We start from the raw sequence: 23,254 nt of genomic DNA, 5'->3' as shown, positions 1-23,254 counted from the left end.
AGGTTCCTTTTATACTCATAGTGGTCACTTGTCATATCAAGTGGTCAAATGGTATAGTCTCATATTTCAATTCAGAAGTCCATAGAAGCTTCTACAACCAACAGATCCAAGTTTTAGATGCACCTTCATACTGTGTGTGTCAACATATCAGCTAATTACTTCTCTTTCCTTCTCATAGTTTGTCACCCAGCCTGGCACACACTGATTCCGCTTGTGCAGATTACCCTAATAATCTGATACATGTGACGTGACGGATGTACTGATGTGCGAGCCAGAAAAACAATAGACGTGATCCTCACAAACCAGAAAAATGCAGGTTATGTGTGCAGAGTACCCAGGGGCGAGGTGGGGGATAGAGACATCGGGTGCGCACGCGCCTCTGACAAGGGGGCACGGTTTGCCTCTCTACAGAAACGCTTTTCAAACAAAGAATTAATCCAACTTTAATGAAACTTTGAGTTAGCTGGAATACAATCATAACAGGGGGGTGCAGGGAAAATCAGAAGCAGCCTCAAAGTCAGGAGGAATAAAAAGCCCTAAGTAGGGCTGCAGCTATCGACTACTTTTGTAATCGAGTATTCTATCAATTAATTCAACGATTAATCGATACTCTAATAACAAAAAACTAATTAAAAGAACATTTTTCTTTATAAAAGCTCATCCGCCCTCCCCCCCCCCCCCCCCGTGCCATCAGCTGCTCCCCATGCCATCAGGTTCCTCCCTAGTGCCATCAACTGCCCCATCAGTGCCACCATCTCCCCCTCCTAGCCATGTCTCCAGCGCCAGTACTTACCTTTCCTGTAGGGGCGCCGCTACACAGCTCCTCCATCTTCTTCTCTGCGCGCTGCACTGTCATCTTGACGTCAGACAGTGTTGGGTCATAGTGCTCGGTTACTGTACGCGCACTATGCCCTGACGATGTGTCAGCATACAGTGCGGTTCATAGCAAGCGCTTCATTCCCGCTCTGTGGTCACGTGACACAAACGAATCCTCGATGCCAAAAATTTGCATCGAGGATTTTTTTGTGTCGAATTACTTGATTCAATTGAGTAATCGTTTCAGCCCTAACCCTAAGACACACGTGTAGTCAATATTATTTCTTCTATAAAAGCCCTAGCACCAAAGTCATCCTAAGCATGTATACAGCCGACTATGTTGTATCACATGGCGGGGGGCACTGACAATTCCAAGTGGAAACATCTGGGTCTGGGGTATAACCTGGAGCCTCTAAACTCCAATGCAACATTCTGTAATAGGTCCCCCAACACTTAATGTCTCTTTTCTTATAAAAACACTAAGGGTATGGTCACACATAGGAGGTTTTAAGACAGATATGTCTACAGGATTTTCAGCCAAAGCCAGAATGGATCCACCAGAATAGAAAAGTATCCTTCATTTGTATTTCCGGTTCCTTTCAAATCCACTTCTGTTTTTGGCAAAAAATCCTGTAGGCAGATCAGCCTCAAAACCTTTTCCAAAAACTATTTGTGGCCGTACCTTAAAGCCTCTTTCACAGGTCCATGTTGATATCTGTGACAAGATGGTCAGTGATTCATCCTTGAAGATGTCCATGAAGGATCCGTGTCCGTTATATTTGCCCTCCATGTGTCATGGGTATTCCACACACCCTGCTAGGCCGAAAATAAATTTCCAGAGCACCTCTTATGAATGGTCCTTGAAAACCACTGAATAAAAGCATAGGCCCTCTGTGTTGTGTCCGTGGATTTCATGCACCTATAGACTATAATGTGCATGAGGGATCTTTAATCACAAACAAAAGTGGGCATGCTTCCATTTGTCACCACGGATCCATGGTCCATGGAAAACCACTGATGTGTGAATACACACAATGGGTACATATGCTGTCTGTGTGTAGACCATAGAAAGAGGCACAAGAGATTGTTATCACACCGGTCCGTGTTCTCTATGGTGCTCACAATGTAAACCCCCGCCGCAACACTCACTTGGGTCACATGTTTTCAAACTAAGCCTTCCAAAAGCCTCCGAATCGGCCATGTACAGAAACCTACCAGGCTTTGCCAAAGACAGGGTCTGATAGAGCCAAGTGTCAGTGTAAAACTAAGGTACAATACACTGACATAAATTGTACCAGCAATTGGACTGCTGTATCCTCAAGTCCCCAAGTGGGACTTAATAAAATTGAAATAAAAAATAATAATTTTAAAAGGGTTTTCCGGGGCTTAAATACTGGAGCCTAAAAACCAGATCCATCACCCATTCACTTTTGTTGTATTTAGTGACGGATCCGTTTTTATTTCACACAACCGCATCCTAACAGAACGGATGCATCCTGATGTGCAAAATTAAAACGGACCTGTTTAATTCCAGTATTGAGATCCTCTGCCGGATCTCAATACCAGAAAACGTAACTGTGAAAGTAGCTTTAAAGGAAAAATTATATTTGTACCGTGTTAGCGAGTAAATAAAAGAGAACAATGGAATTAACAACGCAAGTGGGAAAGTAGCCTAACAAAATCTGAGCCATACAGTCAGGCATCTAGTTAACCCTTCATTCCAAGAGCTTGTACCTCATGCTTTACCTCCCCCTACATTTCCTTTTCATGTCCATCAGGAGTGAACGCACACAGGAATGCAGAAAATTCCTCCCAGAACTGACACAAGCAGTCCATTACTTAAGACAAACAAAATGCCCCGGGCTGTACCAGGCGGCGCTGGCTCCAGAGAAATATATTCATTACCACAACTCCCATCAAACACAACAGCTGTTCTTGCCATATTCAAATGCACAATTAGTTCAATAAAGATGCTTTTTATCAAAATGCAGTGTAATGTGAACATCACATCGCTTGTACTTCCGGGAGCCAAAGAAACAATGTTTAAACAAATTGGCCCAGATACAAACTGATTTAAAAATATACGGGATCTTAAGAAACGTGATTGTTAAAAAGTGCAATTGGTGCATTCCTGATTTCTTCTGTCTAGGCATTCGGCTACTGTATAGCTATGGTCAAAATAGACAATCGGTAATTACTGTCTAATTAGACTAGCAATTTACGCGCCAATTAGTAGTAACCTTATGTACTGATTGGTTTAGCTGTATCTGTGAAAAACGCACTTTCTTACACTCGCTATACAGCATTCAGTCATTTTATAACAGCTCTAACTGATCAGGATGATCTACAGGTTAGGTTATGGTTAGGGTATGATCATGTATCATACAGGCACAATATTCACAGTCTAAAGTATTACCATCATCCATAAATCTCAAACTTCATACCTCATAGTCCAGATCTATATTTTATTCCTCATCTTGCGGATACTTTTGGGATCCACAAGCTGCGCAAGTCTACAAATCACGTAATTTACAGTAAATTTTCAATTTTTTTTTTTTTACAAAAACAACCAAAGGCCTCTAAGTTTTTTCTTTAAAAACAAACACAATGAATTTTACAATTGACGACCAGCCTCAGATCTACCAAGTCAACTCTATGATCATGAACTGTGGAGAATGTACAAAGGACACTAAAGAGACAGACAACTGTTGGGTAACGGTACGTCGTGCTACAACTTTGCCTATGAGCCGGGTAACTACAGTTCCTACACTAGTTTTACCGTGACCTCTAGCTCTCCCTGGATCAGCAGGAATGCTCTTATGGACCCTGTGATCCCCACCTCCAGGCTAAATCTTATTTACCTGCAACAAGACAGAGTGCACTCCAGATGGCCGCAGCAGTTCTCCTGCTCATGGTGTGATCACAGGCATTGGGGAAAGTGAGAAGCAGAAGAGAGGTAGAGATGGGCGCAGCGTGCAGCAAGCACCAGCCTCTCCCCCTGATACCAGTCAGGCAAAAAGGATTGGATTTGTATCCAGTCACAGAGCTAGGCTACACATCTAATCCGTTCCTGGTGCAAACTACCAGCTGGCTCCTGTCATTGCTGACTCATGGGATGCCTGCCTCTTCTGTCCCACTGACAGTACTCAGCTTCGTGAGTGAAATCCAATTTACTGTATCCACATAAAAGATCATTCAGTAAAGTGAGCGTCCCGCATTGCTGTGAGCATGAAACAAACCTTTATACATTTACTGTGCACGAATAGGAGGTAGGACACTCTCTCTGGATGCTCAAGGCAGGGGGTTTTCAGCATGGTAGCAACAAGTGCAACCATTCTTTTATTTGTACCCGTCGCCTAATTATCTTACAAAACCCTTGGAAATGTGCATCAGCAAAAAATTCCTCTAAAAAAAATAGCACATTGTTAAAGTGTTTTGTGACTAGAATGCCAGTGTCACCCCAAAGGGTCTACCTACCACAGTAGCATAGATGTAGGCAGGGTGCTGTGCACTACCGTCACTGTACATGTGCAAATCTCCATGAAATTCACATTGTTTGGTGTATTTTGAATTGATGACATTTAAGGATCAAAGAGGGACAGAGGGACTTGGGTCAAAAAGAGGGACTTTCCCTCCAAAAGATGGACACTTGGGAGGCATGAGTTCATTCTGTAGGCCAAGGGCTAACAGACGCAAGAGTTTGTGTTGTAGGTACATTGTGTAGGCCAGATAGCTATATTGAGGTAGATGGGCTCACACAAGTAGCAGAGATGTCTTCAGCAGTGCCATGAGAGGTGAATGGTGTGGCAGCCCCACTAAATTTATACAGTGGGACGAAGGACCCCAATTCTAGTGGGGGTCCTAGCAGTTAAAGTCCCACTGACCAGACACTTGAGCCTGTCCTGTGGGTAGGTGATTAATTTAAATCTTGGGATAACCCATTTAAGAAATAACTTTCCATGTTCCAAGCTTATTGCTGAAAATGGTCATGGTGGAGTGGGGCGGCATTCCAGGTTCTCATATGGTGCCCAATGGACCCTTGGGTAAAAAAAGGCCATTAGAGCCAATCACCTGCCACTAGGACCTATTTCTTGTATTCAAATCTTATCAGACCTTATTGATCATATAGGAGTTGGACCCTAAGAATAATATCCTGTGCTGGGCAAGATGCCCCAGTCCTACAATGCCAATCAATATTTCTTGAGTTCTATCTGTAGATCGTGACCTACATATTTATAAGAAATCTATTATCTGTGGTGGGTTCAGATATGTTTGCGTTTTTTTTTTTTTGTTTTTTAGCAGGACAAGTTGTACTTTCTATTGGCACCATTTAATATTGCATATTGATGTATTAAGAAGATGGGGGAAAAAAATCTAAATGGGGGAAAAATGCAATTCTGCTACAGGGAAAAAAATATGAAAATTTTTATTTTTTTATTTTTCATTCTCATATTTTGACCTCCATAAACTTTTTTATATAGTTATGTCTATGGAGCTGTTTAGGGGCTAATTTTGGTAAGACGATCTGTAGTTTTTGTTGACCATTTTGGACTTTGTATGACTTCTTGATCACCTTTTACATTTTTTGGGGTAGGTGAAGAAAAAAAAAAGGCAAATTGGTCATTTTGCTTTTTTTTTTTCCATTACGCCATTTGCCATCTGTCGGGGGAAGTGACAGGTCCTCTTTAAGGGACTATTAAAATACAGGAGCCCTCGTTCCTATTGATTAGCCAAATTAGCCAACTTTGGAATTTGGGGGATGGTTGGTTGGTTTAGGGAAGCTATTGCAGGAGCACAAAATAGACATGTTTACTTTAAAGGGGTTATTCCATGACTAATGTAAAAAATGAAGATCAGACATCATACAGTACACATTACAATCTCTTTCCAACAAAGCTAGAACCAGCCCTGTACCTCACATGGATCCAGAGATCTCCCCATTCATTGCTCTGCTAGATTTATATCAAGCTGGTAGCTCAAGGGGAGTGTCTTTTCTGCTGCAGCTCAGGAGGCGTGTCAATGCTATCCCTATGACAGCTCAGGGGGTGTGTCCATGCTCTACCTATTACAGCTCAGGAGGCAGTTGAAGGATGAAACTGAGCATGTGCGGCCAGCTCAGTGAACAGGTCAAAGAAATAAGAAGAAAAAACCTGCAGGAAGGCACTATACGGATACATTTTATTGAATAAAATATATGCAAAATTTTTAATTACATGCAATTACAGAAGTATTCAGATCCAGGTGCTGGTGTGAAAACTTTAGAATATTTTTCGTGGGACAACCCCTTTGAAATAATCTAGAATGGAAATTGGATGAAGGTTAAGGTTTCAGGTGACTGAACTCATCCTCTCTAACATACTGTATGTTGTGTGTTGAGATATTGTAGGCTGGGATTGCAGCTTTTTAGCTGACTGAGCTGTTCTAAGGTGGCAGCGTCTTTCCATATGTTGGGAAGTTGATTTAGGATATGTTATGGAGATATGCTGGACGCAAGTCCTGTTGGAGTAGTAATGGTCGACTGGTCAGTAGGCGCCCAGCTTAGGAGAGCCTGGAGGCAGACGTGCTAGATAAATTTGGTCAGGCTTTCATGCGAGTTTGTAACCAAAATTTATAGCAATAAAATATGTCAACCCAGCTCACTTACAGACAGGTTTACAAAAACTTGACGCTGTTGGATTCAGAGAGCAAAGCCAAGGGCACGCAGAATTTCGGGAGCCAAGTGAGCTTGTCAGCAAAACACTTGTGATGAAATGGGCTCCCAATATGACCAACAGCCATGGATTGTCCTATCTCCCTCTATAGGAGTGCCAGTCACAGAACCAACCAAAGGTCACCTATAACAGTACTAACGAATGTCCCTATAAATTTGCTAGCCGTTATGCTGCCATGGATTGTTAGACATATTTCCTCATATGGGTGCCAGCTGTAGAGTCTCAATATCATACCACAGAAACCCAAGCGGCTCCAGACAATGTCCACATAATGCCAACCACAGTAACTCTATAAGTGTTACTGCTGATCAAGCAACTTGTTTGGGGGGTTAGGGGAGAGAATTGTGATGAAGTCGGGTGGCCTGGGTGACTGCTTGCTCTGACCACCTCTAGTCCAGGCCCTTTTAAAGGGGTTGCCCCATCAAAAATATTCTACAGTTTAGAAACCAGCACAAGGACCTGACTACTTTTGTAATTGAAACACATAATTAAAAATATATTATAGCTACTGAGTTAGATTTCATTGACCATCTCTATAGCGCAACCTGCTGTTTGCTCTTTTTCTAATTTCTCTGTCCTGCTCACTGAGCTGGAAGCACATTCTCAGTTCCATCCTTCAACTGCCACCAGCTGCAGTAGAAAGGACGCGCCCCCTAAACTGTCAGCTTGATATAAATCTAGCAGAGCAATGACTGGGGAGATCTCTGGATCCATGTGAGGTACAGGGCTGGTTCTAGCTTTGTTAGGAAAAGGTTGTCATATACTAGATTAAAATTTAGATTATTCATAGGATAACCCCTTTAAGTATTTTTTATGGAACAGTATTTCTTACAGTAAAGCAAGCTTTCAGTATGGGCATGAGCGGACACCAGTTCTTGATTCGCACTTGGCGAGTGACACGTATTACAGAAAACATACAGCGAGGATCTTATTCTGATGACTATTATTCCACTTCAGTCTAGATGTCGTAATTGTGCCCGTGGTGTCACAGTGACGGATGATCTCGCCCACCCTGTTCTGCATTTTCTTCTCACAATGACTGTGAAGGGTCTGTGTGTGATCCTAATATGAACTAATAAGCTGACTCTGGAGGGATTACTAGATGGAGTGCAGGGGATTAGCGGCTTTATTTTCTTGTCAGGCCATGTTGTTTATTCCGGGCCTCGCTTTGCTTACTAAACCAGTGGAGCATGTTCCCTTAAAGGTGCGATACTACTGTCACTGGCCAAATGTGTTTGGATAAAATGTTATGTTGAATCTGCAGCTTCTCGTGCTTACAAGATTACCGGGGTGAATGATTTTGAAGCTTCAGGGCTTACTGAGGCTTCTTCTTCTTGGCTGCACAGCCACAGTAAACTTCTGATCAGCATGTTCTGACCAGACCAAAAGATGTCTGCTGTATAAATGCAGAGACCCGGAGGCGAGGCGAGGATGGAGTGGCCAAGATGGTGGTTGTAGTCCTCGGTTCACGGTGGCTAGCTCCACAGTGGCGCTGGAGGACGCACCCTTTCTTCCCTCCTGGTGTTTGGGGCTCCTGCTTGGTAGTAGTTAGGGTGCCCTTGATGGTGAACAGTTTGGCTGGGTGCAAGGCAGGAGCACAGATGCAGGGACGGTGGATGGATGATGGAGTCAATAATGAGGCCCATTGGTTGCAATAAAAAAAAGTCTCTCTTTACAAAATCTCTTATACCATAAACAAGCTAATGCCCTGCCGTTAGAATCTTGCATGGCCTGGATCTGCACCTTCTATAAAGTATGGTCCATTTCCTTCAGGAGTACTGTGGTAGTAGAGTTACTAATTTGGAAGTTATAGTCTCAGACAGTCGTCTGCAGGAACTCTCACACACGTCCTTCCTGTAGCTCTGCTCAGACTAGACTCCCCAACTAGCCAGGGGCGGACCCAGTCCATCACTCGGGTAACCTAACCAGTCTGCCAGTATTAACCCATATATCACCCATACATGGCTGTTTGGGAATGCATATGAAAATAAGTGCTTTACCAAGAAATCACAAGATTTAACTTGGTAAAATTAAATTAACCCTTTGCAGTAGTCCTCTGGGGGACTGTAGCAATGCCCTCCAATACCTGACTGACTATCAGGTTTTCTTCTGCCAATTCAGGATTGGGACAATATGTGTTGAATGTAAGTTTAGCAGTATTTTAAAAGGGGTTGAGAAAGAGTGAGTACATTAAATACAAAGATAGATATGAGATAGATACATTCGAGATAGATAGATACGAGATAGACAGACAGATCTATAGATACCGGTAGATAGGTTTATATGTATGTCTATGGAGGCATTCACATATCATCTCACACTGTATAGACAACCACAGCAGTACCACAAGCATAAACAAGTGACCTGTTTGGCTCATTGAACTGATGGGCCTCATTGTGCTATCCCCCCCCCCCCCCTGCACCCTGGTGAACTGTTTATACCACACCGCTCCCACTACATTCTCAACCTCTGGTGCCCCCAGGGAAGCTGACATGGCAGGACTGAGGGCAGGGATGGCAGACTCCTCCTCTGGTCACTGTCTGACACTCCAAGCCAAATCCCTTGTTCTTTAGACCTCATTTCCTTGCATTAAAGAAAATATGTTCCCCTAAGGCCTGCACCGCAGACGCCAATCATAAGGAAAGAGGAGCGACCTGTGTAATTATCCACATCTGGGATAAGAATTATATTTTATGCATGTACCTTTATCAATTACATACTGTACATCCCACTGCTCTCCCAGTATAACATGCCAGTCTAAACCATAATATGAAGTGTAACGTGTACAGAATCATACATCTTGCGGCATGTAGTCACCTACGGTATGTAGCTCTTTCCATAGGCAGGTTAGTATTCACCTGCAAAGTGATATGCTTCACAATTATTTTTAAAAGGTAGTTTCCATCATAAAAAAAAACAAAAACATAAAAACTAATATTCACTTCCACCTCCCACTGCTCTCTGCTTCCTTCTCCTGTCTCGAAACATAAAAAATGCCAGCCAATCACTGGCCACTGTAGTGACCCACCCCAGACTGTGATTGGCTGAGCAGGCATTTCTTGTGTATCGAGACAGGAGCAGGAATCGGAGAGCAGTGAGAACCCAGGCAACATAGGAACGGCAGCGCCAGGGAACTGGTGGAGGTGAATATTGTCCCTCTGTACTTTAGCAGCATCAACAACAGAGTGCCCCCATAGTCAGTGCGTGGTCAGAGTCCCTCTGTACTATGGCAGTATCAATAACAGCAGAGTGCCCACACAGTCAGTGTGTGCTCAGAGTCCCTCTGTATGGCAGCATTAATTACAGAAGAGTGCCATCATAGTCAGTGAGTGGTCAGAGTCCCTCTGTACTATAGCCGAATGAAAAACAGCAGAGTGCCCCCACAGTCTATGAGTGGTCAGGGTCCCTCTGTACTATGGCAGCATCAATAACAGTAGAGTGCCCCCAGAGTCAGTGAGTGGTCAGGGTCCCTCTGTACTATGGTAGCATCAATAACAGTATAGTGCCCCCACAGTCAGTGAGTGGTCAGAGTCTGTCACGTCTTGCCCTGTGAATGTGCGGAGGTCTGTCAGACTGGTTGCACATGTCTGACTTCTCTGTTTGTTTTGGTTTGGGTTTGAGCTGGATCCACCTTCCCTCAGGTGTACTGGGTTTGATTGTTAGTGGGGCTATTTATCCCTCCTTCCCCCAGTGGCCTGTGCGGGTTATAGTTCTTTCTTGTGAGCTCTGGATGTATGGTGGATTGTCTGCTCCAACTCTCTCCGTTATTTCTCTATGTGTGTTTCATCTAGGCCTCTAGGGAGACGCTTGCTTTCTCCGGGTTTGAGGAAGCAGGTTGACTCTTCCCTTTTCCCTTCTGCTTAGGATTTAACCAGGGTGTAAAGGTTTAGGAATGAGGGCATGTGCATATCCACCATAAGGGTATGCACATGGGCACAGCAGTTTAGGGAAAACCTTTAGGGATCGCTAGGAGGTGACCCTTTCTCCCTAGCTATTGGGCCTAGTCATTTGTTCTGTTTGTTTTCCTGTGTTTGGTTAATTCCCCGCTTACCTACCTATCGTGACATTATAACCCACCCAAAAACTGTCATTTCCCTGCTGTTTGCGAAATGGAGGCTATGGCTGCCTTAGTTGATCGCATGCAGGAATTATTCTGGGAGGTAGCAGACCTCCGTAATTCAGTTGCACTGTATCAGAGATATCTGGCGTCTGGCGCCGCTGGTGGGAACCAGGTCAGCCTTGAACCAAAGGTCGCTCTCCCAGATATCACTTCCCCCGGAAAAACGTAACTTCAGTTCAGGGAGTCCTGTAAATTATATTTTCGTCTGCGGCCGATGTCATCTGGTGACGAGAATCAAAGAATGGGGATCATTATATCTCTGCTCAAACGGGACGCACAGTTCTGGGCTTATTCTCTGCCGGCCGGTTCACCATTCCTCCAGTCGGTGGATGAATTTTTCAGAGCCTTGGGCTTGATTTATGATGACCCAGACTGGGTCTCTATGGCTGAATCTAAGTTACGCAGTTTGTTACAGGTAGAACGTACTGCGGAGTTGTATTATGCTGAATTTAGAATATAGGCAACTGCTCTCAGGAGTCAGTTTTGTCAGGGGCTATCTGAGAGGTTGAAAGATGCCCTTACTTTTCATGAGTATCCCGATTAATTGGAAACGGACATGTTTTTAGCAGTGTGGCTTAATAGACGTCTTAGAGAGAGGTATGAGATTCCTCTCGAGCGAGAGGTCCTGTCTGTAAGTGGATACGTCCCATCTATTCCCCGGGGTAATATGACATTTGAATCTGGGGCAGGAGAGGAGCCTATGCAGTTGGGCCAGGTTTCCTTCCGCTCAGGTGATTGGGATTTTAGGAAGCTGAATAAACTATGTTACTTCTGTGGAAAGGAAGGTGTCACGGCGGACTGGATCTCAGATACACAGACAACCAAATAAACAAGTATCTAGGCGAGATGCTGGGGAAAGGTCACCTCCTAGCAAATCCCTGAGTTCTCTCCCTACGCTGCTAAGCCCACATTCAGACCTTGAAGGTAGGAATAATGTGTCTTCGTGCCTGGACTGCAAGTACCCTAGAATCCCTGAGATGGTGAAAGGGGAAAAGGGGCAGAAGACCAAACTTATCTGAGCTGGAACAGAAAATCCTTCCTTCCTTGAATCCAAGGCCAGACTGAATTCTATAACCCGCATGGCCCTCTGGGAGTGAAAGCAATTTAAGCCAATGACCCCACCCAGAGCACCTGAAGGAAGGCGGATCCAGCACGATTCCAAAACAAAACAAATTATTAGACACGTGCTGCCAATCTGACAGACCTCCGCAGACCATCCGAACAGGGCATGACAGAAGGTCATTTTGTTTGTGCATGTCCTTTGGTTAAACAACAAAGCTGTAAATTAAAAACGACAGAGGTATTCACATAAAGAGAAAAAAAAAACTTTCCTGACTCTTGGTAGTGTGAATGGGGAGTCTGAGCAAGCAAATATGCATTCTCCCTGCAATACTCTTTCCTCCTGCCTGCCATGGTGGCGCTAGACTCAGGAAATTTTGATTTTGAGATATTTGTTGACAGTGGTGCGGGGGTAAACCTTATTGATTTTCAGTTCCTCCAAAATCTTGGTTTTAGAACTACCACATTAGATAAAGAGATACCAGTGTTTGCTATTGATTCCTCCCCTCTGTCAGAAAAAAAGAGTCTTACTCATATCGTTCAGGACATTCAGTTATGGGTGGGCGATTCGCATGTTCAGTCCATTTCTTGTTTTGTTATGAAGGGCTTGCCTGCCCCGATGGTTCTAGGTTTACCGTGGTTAATAAAGCATAACCCTTGCCTTGACTGGCAAACAAGACAAATCAGTAGCTGGTGTGAATTTTGTACGGACAACTGTCTTTGTGCTTCCATCTCAGGGGTGTCAGCTACGATCCTACCTCAGTTTCGCTCTGATTTTGAGGACATATTCTCGGAGGGTGGAGCTCAGGAATTGCCACCCCATCGCGAATATGATTGTTCGGTCAGTCTCATCCCTGGAGCTAAACTGCCAAAATCTCAGCTATACAACCTTTCCCAACCTGAAAGAGAAGCTATGCAGAAATATTTTGCAGAGAGTTTGTCAAAGGGACATATTAGGCCATCTAAGTCCCCTGTGGCTGCCAGTTTCTAAAGACGGATCACTTAGACCGTGTTTAGATTTACAGGAATTGAATCTCATTACGGTCCATGATCCGTATCCCCTTTCATAGATTTTTGATCTATTTGATCAAATTGTAGGAGCCAAGGTGTTCTCCAAGTTGGATTTAAGAGGAGCAAATAATCTGATCAGAATTAAGAAAGGAGATGAGTGGAAAACGGCCTTCAATACACCCGAAGGTCATTTCGAGAATCTTGTCATGCCCTTTGGTTTAACTAATGCGCCAGCGGTCTTTCAGCGATTTATCAATGATATTTTCCATCTTTTAGTGGGAAGGTTCATTGTTATTTACCTTGATGACATACTAATTTACTCACCTGATTTGGAGACCCATCAGGATCACGTGAGACAGGTGTTGTTGATCCTTCGGGAGAATAAATTGTATGCAAAGTTGGGAAAATGTGTATTTGCTGTCCAGGAGCTACCGTTTTTGGGATAACTGCTTTCCGACTCTGGCTTTTGTATGGGCCTCCGAAAAGGTACAGGCGGTACTGGAATGGGACCAGCCTGAGAATCAGAAAGCTCTGATGCGGTTTTGAGGTTTTACCAATTACTACAGAAAATTAATCTTGAATTATTCCAGCATTGTAAAACCTTTGACAGATATAACTAAAAAAGGCGCCGACTTCTCTGTCTGGTCGGATGAAGCATTATAGGCCTTTTCTGCTATTAAGAAAAATGTTTCGAATCTGCTCCTTTTCTGATGCAACCTGATGCGTCTCAACCGTTCGTCGTGGAAGTTGATGCATCAGAAGTGGGGGTCGGAGCAGTTCTGTCGCAGGGTTCATCCCCTAGCAAATGGCGTCCGTGTGCTTTTTTTCTCCAGGAAACTCTCGGCCGCTGAGAGATATTATGATGTAGGAGATAGAGAATTACTGGCCATCAAATTGGCCTTTGAGGAATGGCATCATTGGTTGGAAGGGTCTACTCATCCTATTACGGTATTTACTGACCACAAGAATTTGGCTTTCCTGCAGTCTGCTAAGAGCCTGAATCCTAGACCGTTTAGGTAGTCACAGTTTTTTACTAGGTTCAATTATGTGGTCACCTTTTGTCCTGGAGTTAGAAACGTCAAGGCAGATGCGTTGTCACGTAGTTTTCCTGGGGGGAGTGATTTGGAGGATCCTGCTCCAATTTTGGCTGATGGGGTGGTGGTTTCCGCTCTGTAACCCGAGTTGGAGATGGAGCTGTTGGAGGCCCAGGAGTAGGTTCCTGATTCTTGTCCTCCAGACAAGCTGTTTGTTCCTGCTGAACTGCGATACAAGGTGTTCAAGGAACATCATGATACAGTCCTTGCGGGACATCCTAGAAGCAAATCCACCATAGATCTTATTTCCCGGAGATTCTGGTGGCCAGGGTGTGGAAGGTTATGTGGCAGCTTGTGAGACCTGTGCACGTGCGAAGGTGGCTCACACTCGGCCTTCAGGATCCCTTCTTCCTTTGTCCATCCCGTCCCGTCCTTGGACGCATTTGTCCATGGACTTTATTACCGATTTACTGAGTTCCCCTGGGAAAACTGTGATTTTTGTGGTAGTGGACCGCTTCAATAAGATGGCCCACTTTGTACCGTTTACCTAGCTTGCCCAATGCCAAAACTCTCGCTCAGGTTTTTATCGATAACATTGTGAAACTACATGGCATTCCCTCTGATGTGGTGTCTGATAGGGGGGACGTCATTTGTTTCCAGGTTTTGGAGGGCGTTCTGCTCTCGTCTGGGAATTCAACTGTCTTTCTCTTCGGCATTTCATCCCCAGTTGAAAGGTCAGACAGAGCGCACTAACCAAAACCTGGAGACCAATTTGAGGTGTTTTGTTGCCGAGAACCAGGATGACTGGTCTTTGTTCTGGTCTCTAGCCGAATTTGCCTTGAATAACCGTAGACAGGAGTACACTGATAAGTCACCATTTTTTGGCGTTTTCACCCACAATTTGGTACCTTTTCTGGGACTGGTTCTTCTGGGATGCCAGAAGAGGAGAGATTCTCTTCCGCCTTGTCATCTATCTGGCGGAAGATCCAAGTTAATTTGGAAAAGATGGGTGAAAGATATAAACGGATGGCTGACAGGAGACGTATGACTGGTCCAGACCTGTGTGTGGGGGCGATTCGGTGTGGTTAACCACTAAAAACATTAAGCTGAAGGTACCATCTTGGAAATTGGATCCAAGATTTATTGGCCCTTACAAAATCTCTGCTATTGTCAACCCGCTGGCATATGGAAGATCCATAGTGTGTTTCACAGGTCTTTATTGAAGAAATATGTGGAACCATCTCCATTGCCACCTCCCCCTGTCCTAGTGGATGGCAATTTGGAATTTGAGATCTCTAGGATTCTCGACTCACGTGTTCTTCAGGGTTCCCTTCAGTACTTGGTGCACTGGAAGGGATACGGTCCCGAGGAAAGAATGTGGGTTCCAGCTACTGATGCTAGTGCTAGCCACCTGGTGAGGGCCTTTCAGAGGACACACCCCCACCCGTAGAAAGGGGGGGTACTGTCACGCCTTGCCCTGTGAATGTGCGGAGCTCTGTCAGACTGGCTGCACATGTCTGACTTCTCTGTTTGTTTTGGTTTGGGTTTGAGCTGGATCCACCTTCCCTCAGGTGTACTGGGTGTGATTGTTAGTGAGTCTATTTATCCCTCCTTCCCCCAGTGGCCTGTGCAGGTTATAGTTCTTTCTTGTGAGCTATTGATGTGTGGTGGATTGTCTGTTCCAGCTCTGCTCTAAGAAAAGTCATCTCTGTTATTTCTGTTTCATCTAGGCCTCTAGGGAGACGCTTGCTTACTCAGGGTTTGAGGAAGCAGGTTGCCTCTTCCCTTTTGCTTAGGATTTAATTAGGGTGTATAGGTTTAGGCACGAGGGCATGTGCATATCCACCATAAGGGTATGCACATGGGCACAGCAGTTTAGGGAAAACATTTAGGGATTGCTAGGAGGTGACCCTTTCTCCCTAGCTTTTGTGCCTAGTCATTTGTTCTGTTTGATTTCCTGTGTTTGGTTATTTCCCCGCTTACCTACCTATCGTGACAGTCCCTCACTGCAGATCCAATTATTCGAAACTAATCCAAATTTTCTCATGCTTTGTGGTAACGAATCAGGTTTTCCTAAAATGGCGGCTGCACATTTTACAAAGCGGAACTAAGTGTAAAGGAGAAAAGTCCAAGAAAGCAAGAGCAACCATAATGCAGTGCAGCCAGACAATCCGCAGATAGCCATCCCCTGTGATGTCAGCGAGGGAGAGACGTGGCAAGTGCTCATGTGCTAGGGGCAGTGTTGCAAAAAACGATGAATAGAAGAATATTGGAGAGGGAGAGTGCAGAGAGACTGCAGAGAGAGTACAGGGAGACTTGTACTGTATCCGTTTTATTTATTTATTCCTACATTTACTTATTTCTACATCAGCCGTAAACTAAGATATGTAATTCAATAATAATAAGATGGAAGCCTTTATTATTCCACTGTCAGCGTGCCAACTAATATCATCCAGTCTACACCCCTTAGGGGGAACCAGGTCCTAACCCCTTAGTGACCACCCATACACCTTTTTACTGCAGTCACTAAGGGGCCTTAGGCTGAGCCCGGTCTAAGCACTGCATGGGTCCCCCGTGCAGTGGAGAGCACGGGCTTGGCTGTCACATGAGAGCCGCGCTCCTGCTCTAACATCACTGACTGGCAGGAGTGCTGATCCAGGCCGTTTAACCCATTACATGCTCTGGGCAATGGCATGTAAGCAGTGACAGAGGGAGCGGACTCCCTCTGTCTCCCATCGACACCTTGCAAATGTGATCGTGGGGTGCCGATGTGTGTAAAGGCTGGCTGGGACTTGGTGTAGGTCTCAAGCCTCTCTGGCACAGCCTGCTGGTCAATGTCAGTATAGCACTGACATTGAAATGTAATGCACTATAGGGATAGTGCATTGTATTTTAGAAGCAATCAAAATATTGCCTGTTATGGTCCCCATGTGGGACTATAAAGTGGTTAAAAAAGTAAAGAATAAAAAATAAAAATAAGTATAAAATAAAAAAAATCCCCCAAAAATAAAAATTACCTCATACAGCTACATAAACAAAAAAAATTCAAAAGTTATAGGTCTTGGAAGGCGACAAAAAAAGGAAGAAAAATGCTTGGTCAGTAAGTCCCAAAACAGGCTGATTACTAAGGGGTTACTGATGACCATCCTCTTCTTTTGTTGGCTTTACTTCTTCCAAATCATCCTTTAAAGTCTCCATGTCCTAGAAATGTCAGCAAGATGCAGAGATGGGAGGAGCTGGATGTTCCTGATGACATATTACTGTATGGGGGCAGCCACAAGGATACGTTATACTGTATGGGGGCAGCCACAAGGATACGTTATACTGTATGGGGGCAGCCACAAGGAGATATTATACTGTATGGGGGCCACAAGGACAATTATACTGTAATGGGGCCACAAGGACACATTATACTGTATGGGGGCCACAAGGACATATATACTGTATGGGCAGGCAGCGGGGCACAAGGACACATTATATACTGTATGGGCTGGCCTCTCACCAGGCAGTGGGCCACAGGAGTTACTATACTGCATGGGGCCACCGGGAGACATTATACTGTATGGGACAACAATTTGTACCCCCTCCGCCATCAGTATAATAATGTCTTGTGGCCCCCATACAGTAATGTCTTCTTGTTGCTCTTGTATGGGGCAACAGGGAGACATTATAGTTTATCAAGTGCCATTACCATGTGCAGTGCAGCTTGCAGGCAGGGCCAGGGCCACAGAAGACATAGACAGTACAACCTTTATTTCGGACACCTGGGCCATTAGGGTCTCTCACCCTCTTCCCCCACCTTGGCTTGGACACGTACTGCTTACTGACTTTGCGTGCCAGTGGGCGGAGACTTGAATATGGGAGCGAGGAGGAGCCAGGGGCGGCCGCTGCAGGAAGTAATATGTACGGTACGCATATGCACAATGCAGGGGCGGGCACAGAGTTAGGAGTGGCCAGCACGCATATGACCACTCATATGACATCACCAAGTACCGCGGTTATTTGGAAACAGCGATATCGCCATATCGCTGTTTCTTAATACCGCAATATATCGTTGACACCGGTTTACCTATCAACCCTATGCCAGAGCTGATTAATATTCAGTGTTTACTGTCAAATAACCAGCAGGAGATTGCATACCAGAACAGCAATAATATGCATATAGTGCCTACACTTAACCAGCCAAACCCCATACCAGCAACAGCCCCTGTTTAAAGGTGCATTAAAGGTGCCGCGCGACCATTAACAATGAAAAAAGACTATACAGTGCGGTCTTCATTATCAAATGAAAGACAAATGGGGGTTAATTGGCCGCGTGGTTCTTCACCCTAGCATGGACACAATCTGCCCGCATCAGAGGTAGAGTGGCTTGGGTATACCTGATTTATAGCAATTCGTGATCAATTAATTCAGAACAAATCGAATTTGTTGGCGAACTTCGGAGAAGTTGCTGATTCGAATTTTTCTAAATTTCGCTCATCTCTAGTTATAATGATAAGGTCCCTACATAGCAATTCGCTTGGGGGACACATGGTGGCTCAGTCACTATTGTCATATTGTTCTGGTTAGAAGGTTAACGTCCTGAAAGATCATGGCTGTGTTTTTTAGGGTTAGTCTCCTTTTATTTGTTATTCTCCTCTCTATTTTCATGGTTCCCCTCATGTTTCTGTCTTCCCCATTCCCCCTTTTATTGTTGCAGTGGTTCTTACCATTTGAAGAGGTCAGATAAGGGTCAGCTGTGCAGAGCACGAGCAGTTTAATCCGGTTAGTGCTGGTCCAAGATTTGAGTTCACGGATTGGTTCAAACTTCCAGTGGCGAGAAGAATCCCCTTTATATGGCGGTGCTTTCCTGAGGTTGACTCCTGCCAAGAAGATTCAAGAACAGCTCCCTACCTGCCCTTCCTAATTTTATGAACTGTCACTCTGTTTATTAGTTTTGTCGCCCAGCTAATACTTGGTGGACTGGATGATATCCCATTAGCGTCATAGCTCTCCGGCGGGCTGTTCTTGCAGATAACAGATCTGCTGGAACAGCCTGTCACAGAGCTAGAACTTTAATTGAGGATATGAATATTTTATGGTTTTATTGAATTTGCTATAGTTCATTTATTATGCTAATGCATTGAAATATTTATTCATGAAACCCTTAATAAACATTGCAATTTACATGTGTCTGTGGTCATTTATTTTATTAGCTTATACTTAAATTATTTGATAGATATATATAAAAATAATGACTAATGTGACTTGAGCCACCATGGTGAAAACAGTGGTCCAGCATTAGAGTTCAGCAGCTGGAAATCTCGATCTCCAATGAAAGTCCACCTCTTGAGTGAAAGGAGTGAAGGCCATTATTCTGGAGGTCCTAGAAATAGTCACCCTACAGTTGCATGCAAGCTGGCATCACTTTGTAGGTATGATGTATTTCAAAATGCAATGTCCATACGGTAACATAGGCTAAAAAGCAGTGCCAGAAGGGTAGAAACATCCACAAATAATCACCTATACTATGGTGCCCACCACACATTTGACAACCAGAGCATAGCCATAAGGAAGGGTTTCTCAACTCCGGTCCTCGAGTCCCACCTACCGGTCAGGATTTAAGAATATCCCAGAGAATGAATACCTGTGGTAAGTCCTGATGCCCTGACACTCTTTATATCACCTGCTCAATACTAAGGAAATCCTGAAAACATGACTGGTAGGTGGGTCCAGAGTTAAGAAACCCTGCCATAAGGAAATCAGAGTTTAGTACAGCTGTTCCAGCCACAGTGCCCCCATAAGTCAGCACACCAGTCCTCATGGGCCTGGTCTTCTGTAACCAATCAGCAACTTTTACATGTCCCCATCCCTTCCCATGCCCTTATTTGGTCACAGATCATGAAAATGTCCATGAGGTGGAGGTGATAAGGAACCATCCTGACTGTAGAGGTATTTCCCATTCAAGTAAACCATGGTCCCCAAGATCAAGGACGCATTTTGACACAGTATATTAGAAAGTTCTACTCTACAGTATGTAATTCAGTAGCATATAAATGTCTGACTTACCAGTATATCCAGCAGCACACTGACAGATGAACCCATTGATCAGATCAACACAGGATCCACCATTATGACACGGAGCCGAGTTACATTCATCAATATTCACAGAACAGTTTTCCCCTAGAAATAAAGTCCATGTGGTCAGCTGCCATGTCCATACTGGTCTACCACAGTACTGTTCTATATTACTTTACAGAATAAATTATGTTCAGTAAGTAGGTAAGAAAATCAATGCAATTCTGACCATTTTCTGTCAACATATGTGAAGCCGTTCTACAGAAGAAAGTCTGGTGAGCAACACGAGGTATTAGCCAAGAGGTGCCTTGTGGTATGCCAGTATTAAAGGGTTTTTCCAGGATTTTGATACTGATGACCTATCCTCTGATCACCCATCCTATTATCTGATCGGGCACCCGGGACTCCCGCCGATCAGCTGTTTGAGAAGGCACCGGCACTTCTCTGAGCATTGCGGACTTCTCTCAGCTTACCAAGCACAGAGCCGTACATTGTATAGCAGCTATACTTGGTATCGCAGCTCAGCTCCATTTAATTCAATGAGTCTGAGTGCGATACCAAGCACAGCCGCTATACAATGTACGGCTCTGTGCTTGGTAAGCCGAGAGAAGGATGCAGTGCTCGTCGGACTGCCTTTTTGTGGCATTTTTTGCACTTGCAGTTTTTTTGTTTGAGATGTCAGGTAAAGGTCTATGGGAAACATGAAATGCAGGACATACATGCTACTGATATTTGTTTTTCAGTTTAGGTGTCTTTTTGGAATAATTTTTTTTATTTTTTAAGAAATGTTGAACCATTTGTGTGTTTAAAGAGGACCTTTCACCGATTATGACACTGTGAACTAAGTATACAGACATGTAGAGCGGCGCCCGGGGATCTCACTGCACTTACTATTATCCCTGGGTGCCGCTCCGTTCTCCTGCTATGCCCTCCGGTATCTCCGGCCACTAAGTTATAGTAGGCGGAGATTTCAGTCACTAAGTTATGGTTGGCGGAGTCTGCCCTTGGTCTGCTGTAGCGCTGGCCAATCGCAGCGCAGAGCTCACAGCCTGGGAGGTTACTTTCTTCCAGGCTGTGAGCTCTGCAATGCGATTGGCCAGTGCTACAGAAGAACAAGGGCAGACTCCGCCTACCATAACTTTGTGACCGGAGATACCGGAGGGCATAGCAGGAGAACGGAGCGGCGCCCAGGGATAATAGTAAGTGCAGTGAGATCCCCGGGCGCCGCTCTCCATGTCTGTTTTCTTAGTTCACAGTGTCATAGTCAGTGAAAGGTCCTCTTTAAAAGCAAATTCCATCCACACATTTGTTTTGTGGGAAAAAAAAGCCATAAAATGCCCAGCTGAGGGGTGTAGTCCTATTGCAGTTGGCCAATCTGCCTTTAAAGCATGCTTGAGCCCTCAGTTCTCCCAGACAAGTGTGCTGTGAAGTCCTAAGTCTTAGGCCTTATGCACACGTTGTTTTTCTCGGCCTCCGTTCCGTTTTTTTTTTTGCTGATAGGATGGGGACCCATTTATTTCAATGGGTCAGCAAAAAAATGCTGATAGTTCATCCATTTGTGTTCCGTGTCTGATGTCCGCGTTTCCCTTCAGCAAAAAAAATAGTCCATGTCCTACTTTTTTCACATTTGCGGACAAGGATAGGCATTTATTACAAGGGATCTGTGGGAAAAAACTGAAACTCAAAAAAAAAAAAAAAAAACGGGTGCCGCATCCTTTTTTTTGACGGACGCAAAAAACAACTGTTGTGTGCATGAGGCCTTAGGCAAACTTCATCTCCACAATCTATGTCATTCACCTTTTCTAAATGGCAGATTTGCTTCCTGTCAGAGGCTGGTATTGGCTGTTTTCTGCTGGCTGGAAATCCCCCAGGACTGCTTTATTTTCCCTTCCAGTCTCTTCACTGTCTCACACTACACTGAGTCTTAACCACAGCATCAGAGGACATTACAGGGAGGAGGTATACGAGGAGAGGACTATAAATCCCAGCATTTCCAAGTTGTTATTATGTGATATCAAGAGGACCTTACAGGGATGAGGTATAAGAGGAGAGAGAACTACAACTCCCAGCATGTCCAGGTCGTTATTATGGGATATCAGAGGACAATTCAGGGACAGACACCAAAAAAGCAAATAAGCTATGTGGTCACTAAGGAAAGGGATACAAAAGGAGGTGGGTAGTATGAAGAGTCTGGAAAGGACTGATCCTTAAATGTCCCTAGCTGTAGGTATGACCAGCTAGAGTGGGACTAAATAGACCAGTAAGCGCTGGCTCAATGGTCAGCGTGCTGGTGACCAGCCAAGAAGCAGCAGACTCAATACTGCGCTGGGTAAATGGTCAGGGTAATGGTGACCAAGCCAGAAGCTGCAAACTTAACACAGACCTAACTACCTATCCCAGCTAAACTACAACTCCCATAGAGCGTCTACAGTCATGCTCATCAGAAGCAGGTAAGGTGCATGTGTAGTATACTAACAAAAGCACCGCCACACAAGTGGTGTGCGGCAGCGTAACCGACGCTATGACACCCTTCACGCCTGGACACAACTTGGCCAGTCATATCGCTAAAACTCTGTACCCCTCAGTGGACATTACAGCCACCATTCTAAAAATTAAATTGTGTGCCATCTGCAGTAACAGACTTGAGACAGATATCCTAAGAATAGACCATCAGTATCAAATTCTTAGATAACCCCTTTAAGATAGAACTAATGACACAAATTTAACTGGTAGACACCGACCTTAAGCGCCGTTGCTTACCTGTGAATCCTGGCCGACACCTGCACACATATCCTGCAGCGCTCTCATAGCTGAAGTCTATACTGAACTCTGGTTGTGATCCGTAAAAGGTTTCATTTGACCGTTCCATACAAAGGGAGTCATGTAGGCATGGACGGTCAGCACATTCATCAATGTCCAACTCACAGTGATATCCAGTATATCCTGCACAAAGAGAAATGTAATATATGAAATGTCAGGAAGCAGTGGCGGATTGGGAACCTACAGTAGCCCTGGCCAAAAAATACCTAAAAGTGGACCCAAATTGTAGGAGGGTCTAAATTGACAGGAGGCGGGCAACAAAAGTAGGTGGGTACACCACATACCACAGTGCCACACAACATATTGCCCCATAAGCTGTCCCTCCGAGTTGGCCATCAATAGAGGCCATTTTCTCTCCTCCTCTTCCAGTTGTCTCTGATTAAGATCTGGAGTAGGGGCTTAGGAGGTGACATGTGGGACATTCAGGAGGTCATGTCGCTGGCCAGGTACATGAGTGCCTGATTCTCACAGAGGTAATTACCACTGATAGCTTATTATGGACCCATCCAGTGGCACAGAGGAGGCCTTGGGTGGCCACCTGGGCCTCGGCCCACCAGGAAATTTCCCAGTATGGCCAATCTGCCCCTGTCAGGAAGAAAGAAAGAGTTGTAGGACAGCATGATAGA

General features: G+C 44.6%; 1 protein-coding gene across 1 annotated transcript in view; it reads right to left on the bottom strand.

Moving 5' to 3' along the window:
• LOC122919826 (protein crumbs homolog 2-like) overlaps positions 1-23,254 on the bottom strand; it is a 95,861-nt gene that overhangs the window by 19,822 nt on the left and 52,785 nt on the right. The window contains exons 5-6 of the mRNA XM_044269017.1: positions 22,569-22,751; positions 19,800-19,913 (exon numbers count right to left, since the gene is read on the bottom strand). Coding sequence (XP_044124952.1) covers positions 19,800-19,913; positions 22,569-22,751 — 297 coding nt within the window. The remainder of the gene's footprint in view (positions 1-19,799; positions 19,914-22,568; positions 22,752-23,254) is intronic.

Source organism: Bufo gargarizans, chromosome 9, assembly GCF_014858855.1.
Source record: "Bufo gargarizans isolate SCDJY-AF-19 chromosome 9, ASM1485885v1, whole genome shotgun sequence".
Lineage (NCBI taxonomy): Eukaryota > Metazoa > Chordata > Amphibia > Anura > Bufonidae > Bufo > Bufo gargarizans.
This window is presented reverse-complemented; position numbering and strand designations above follow the sequence as displayed.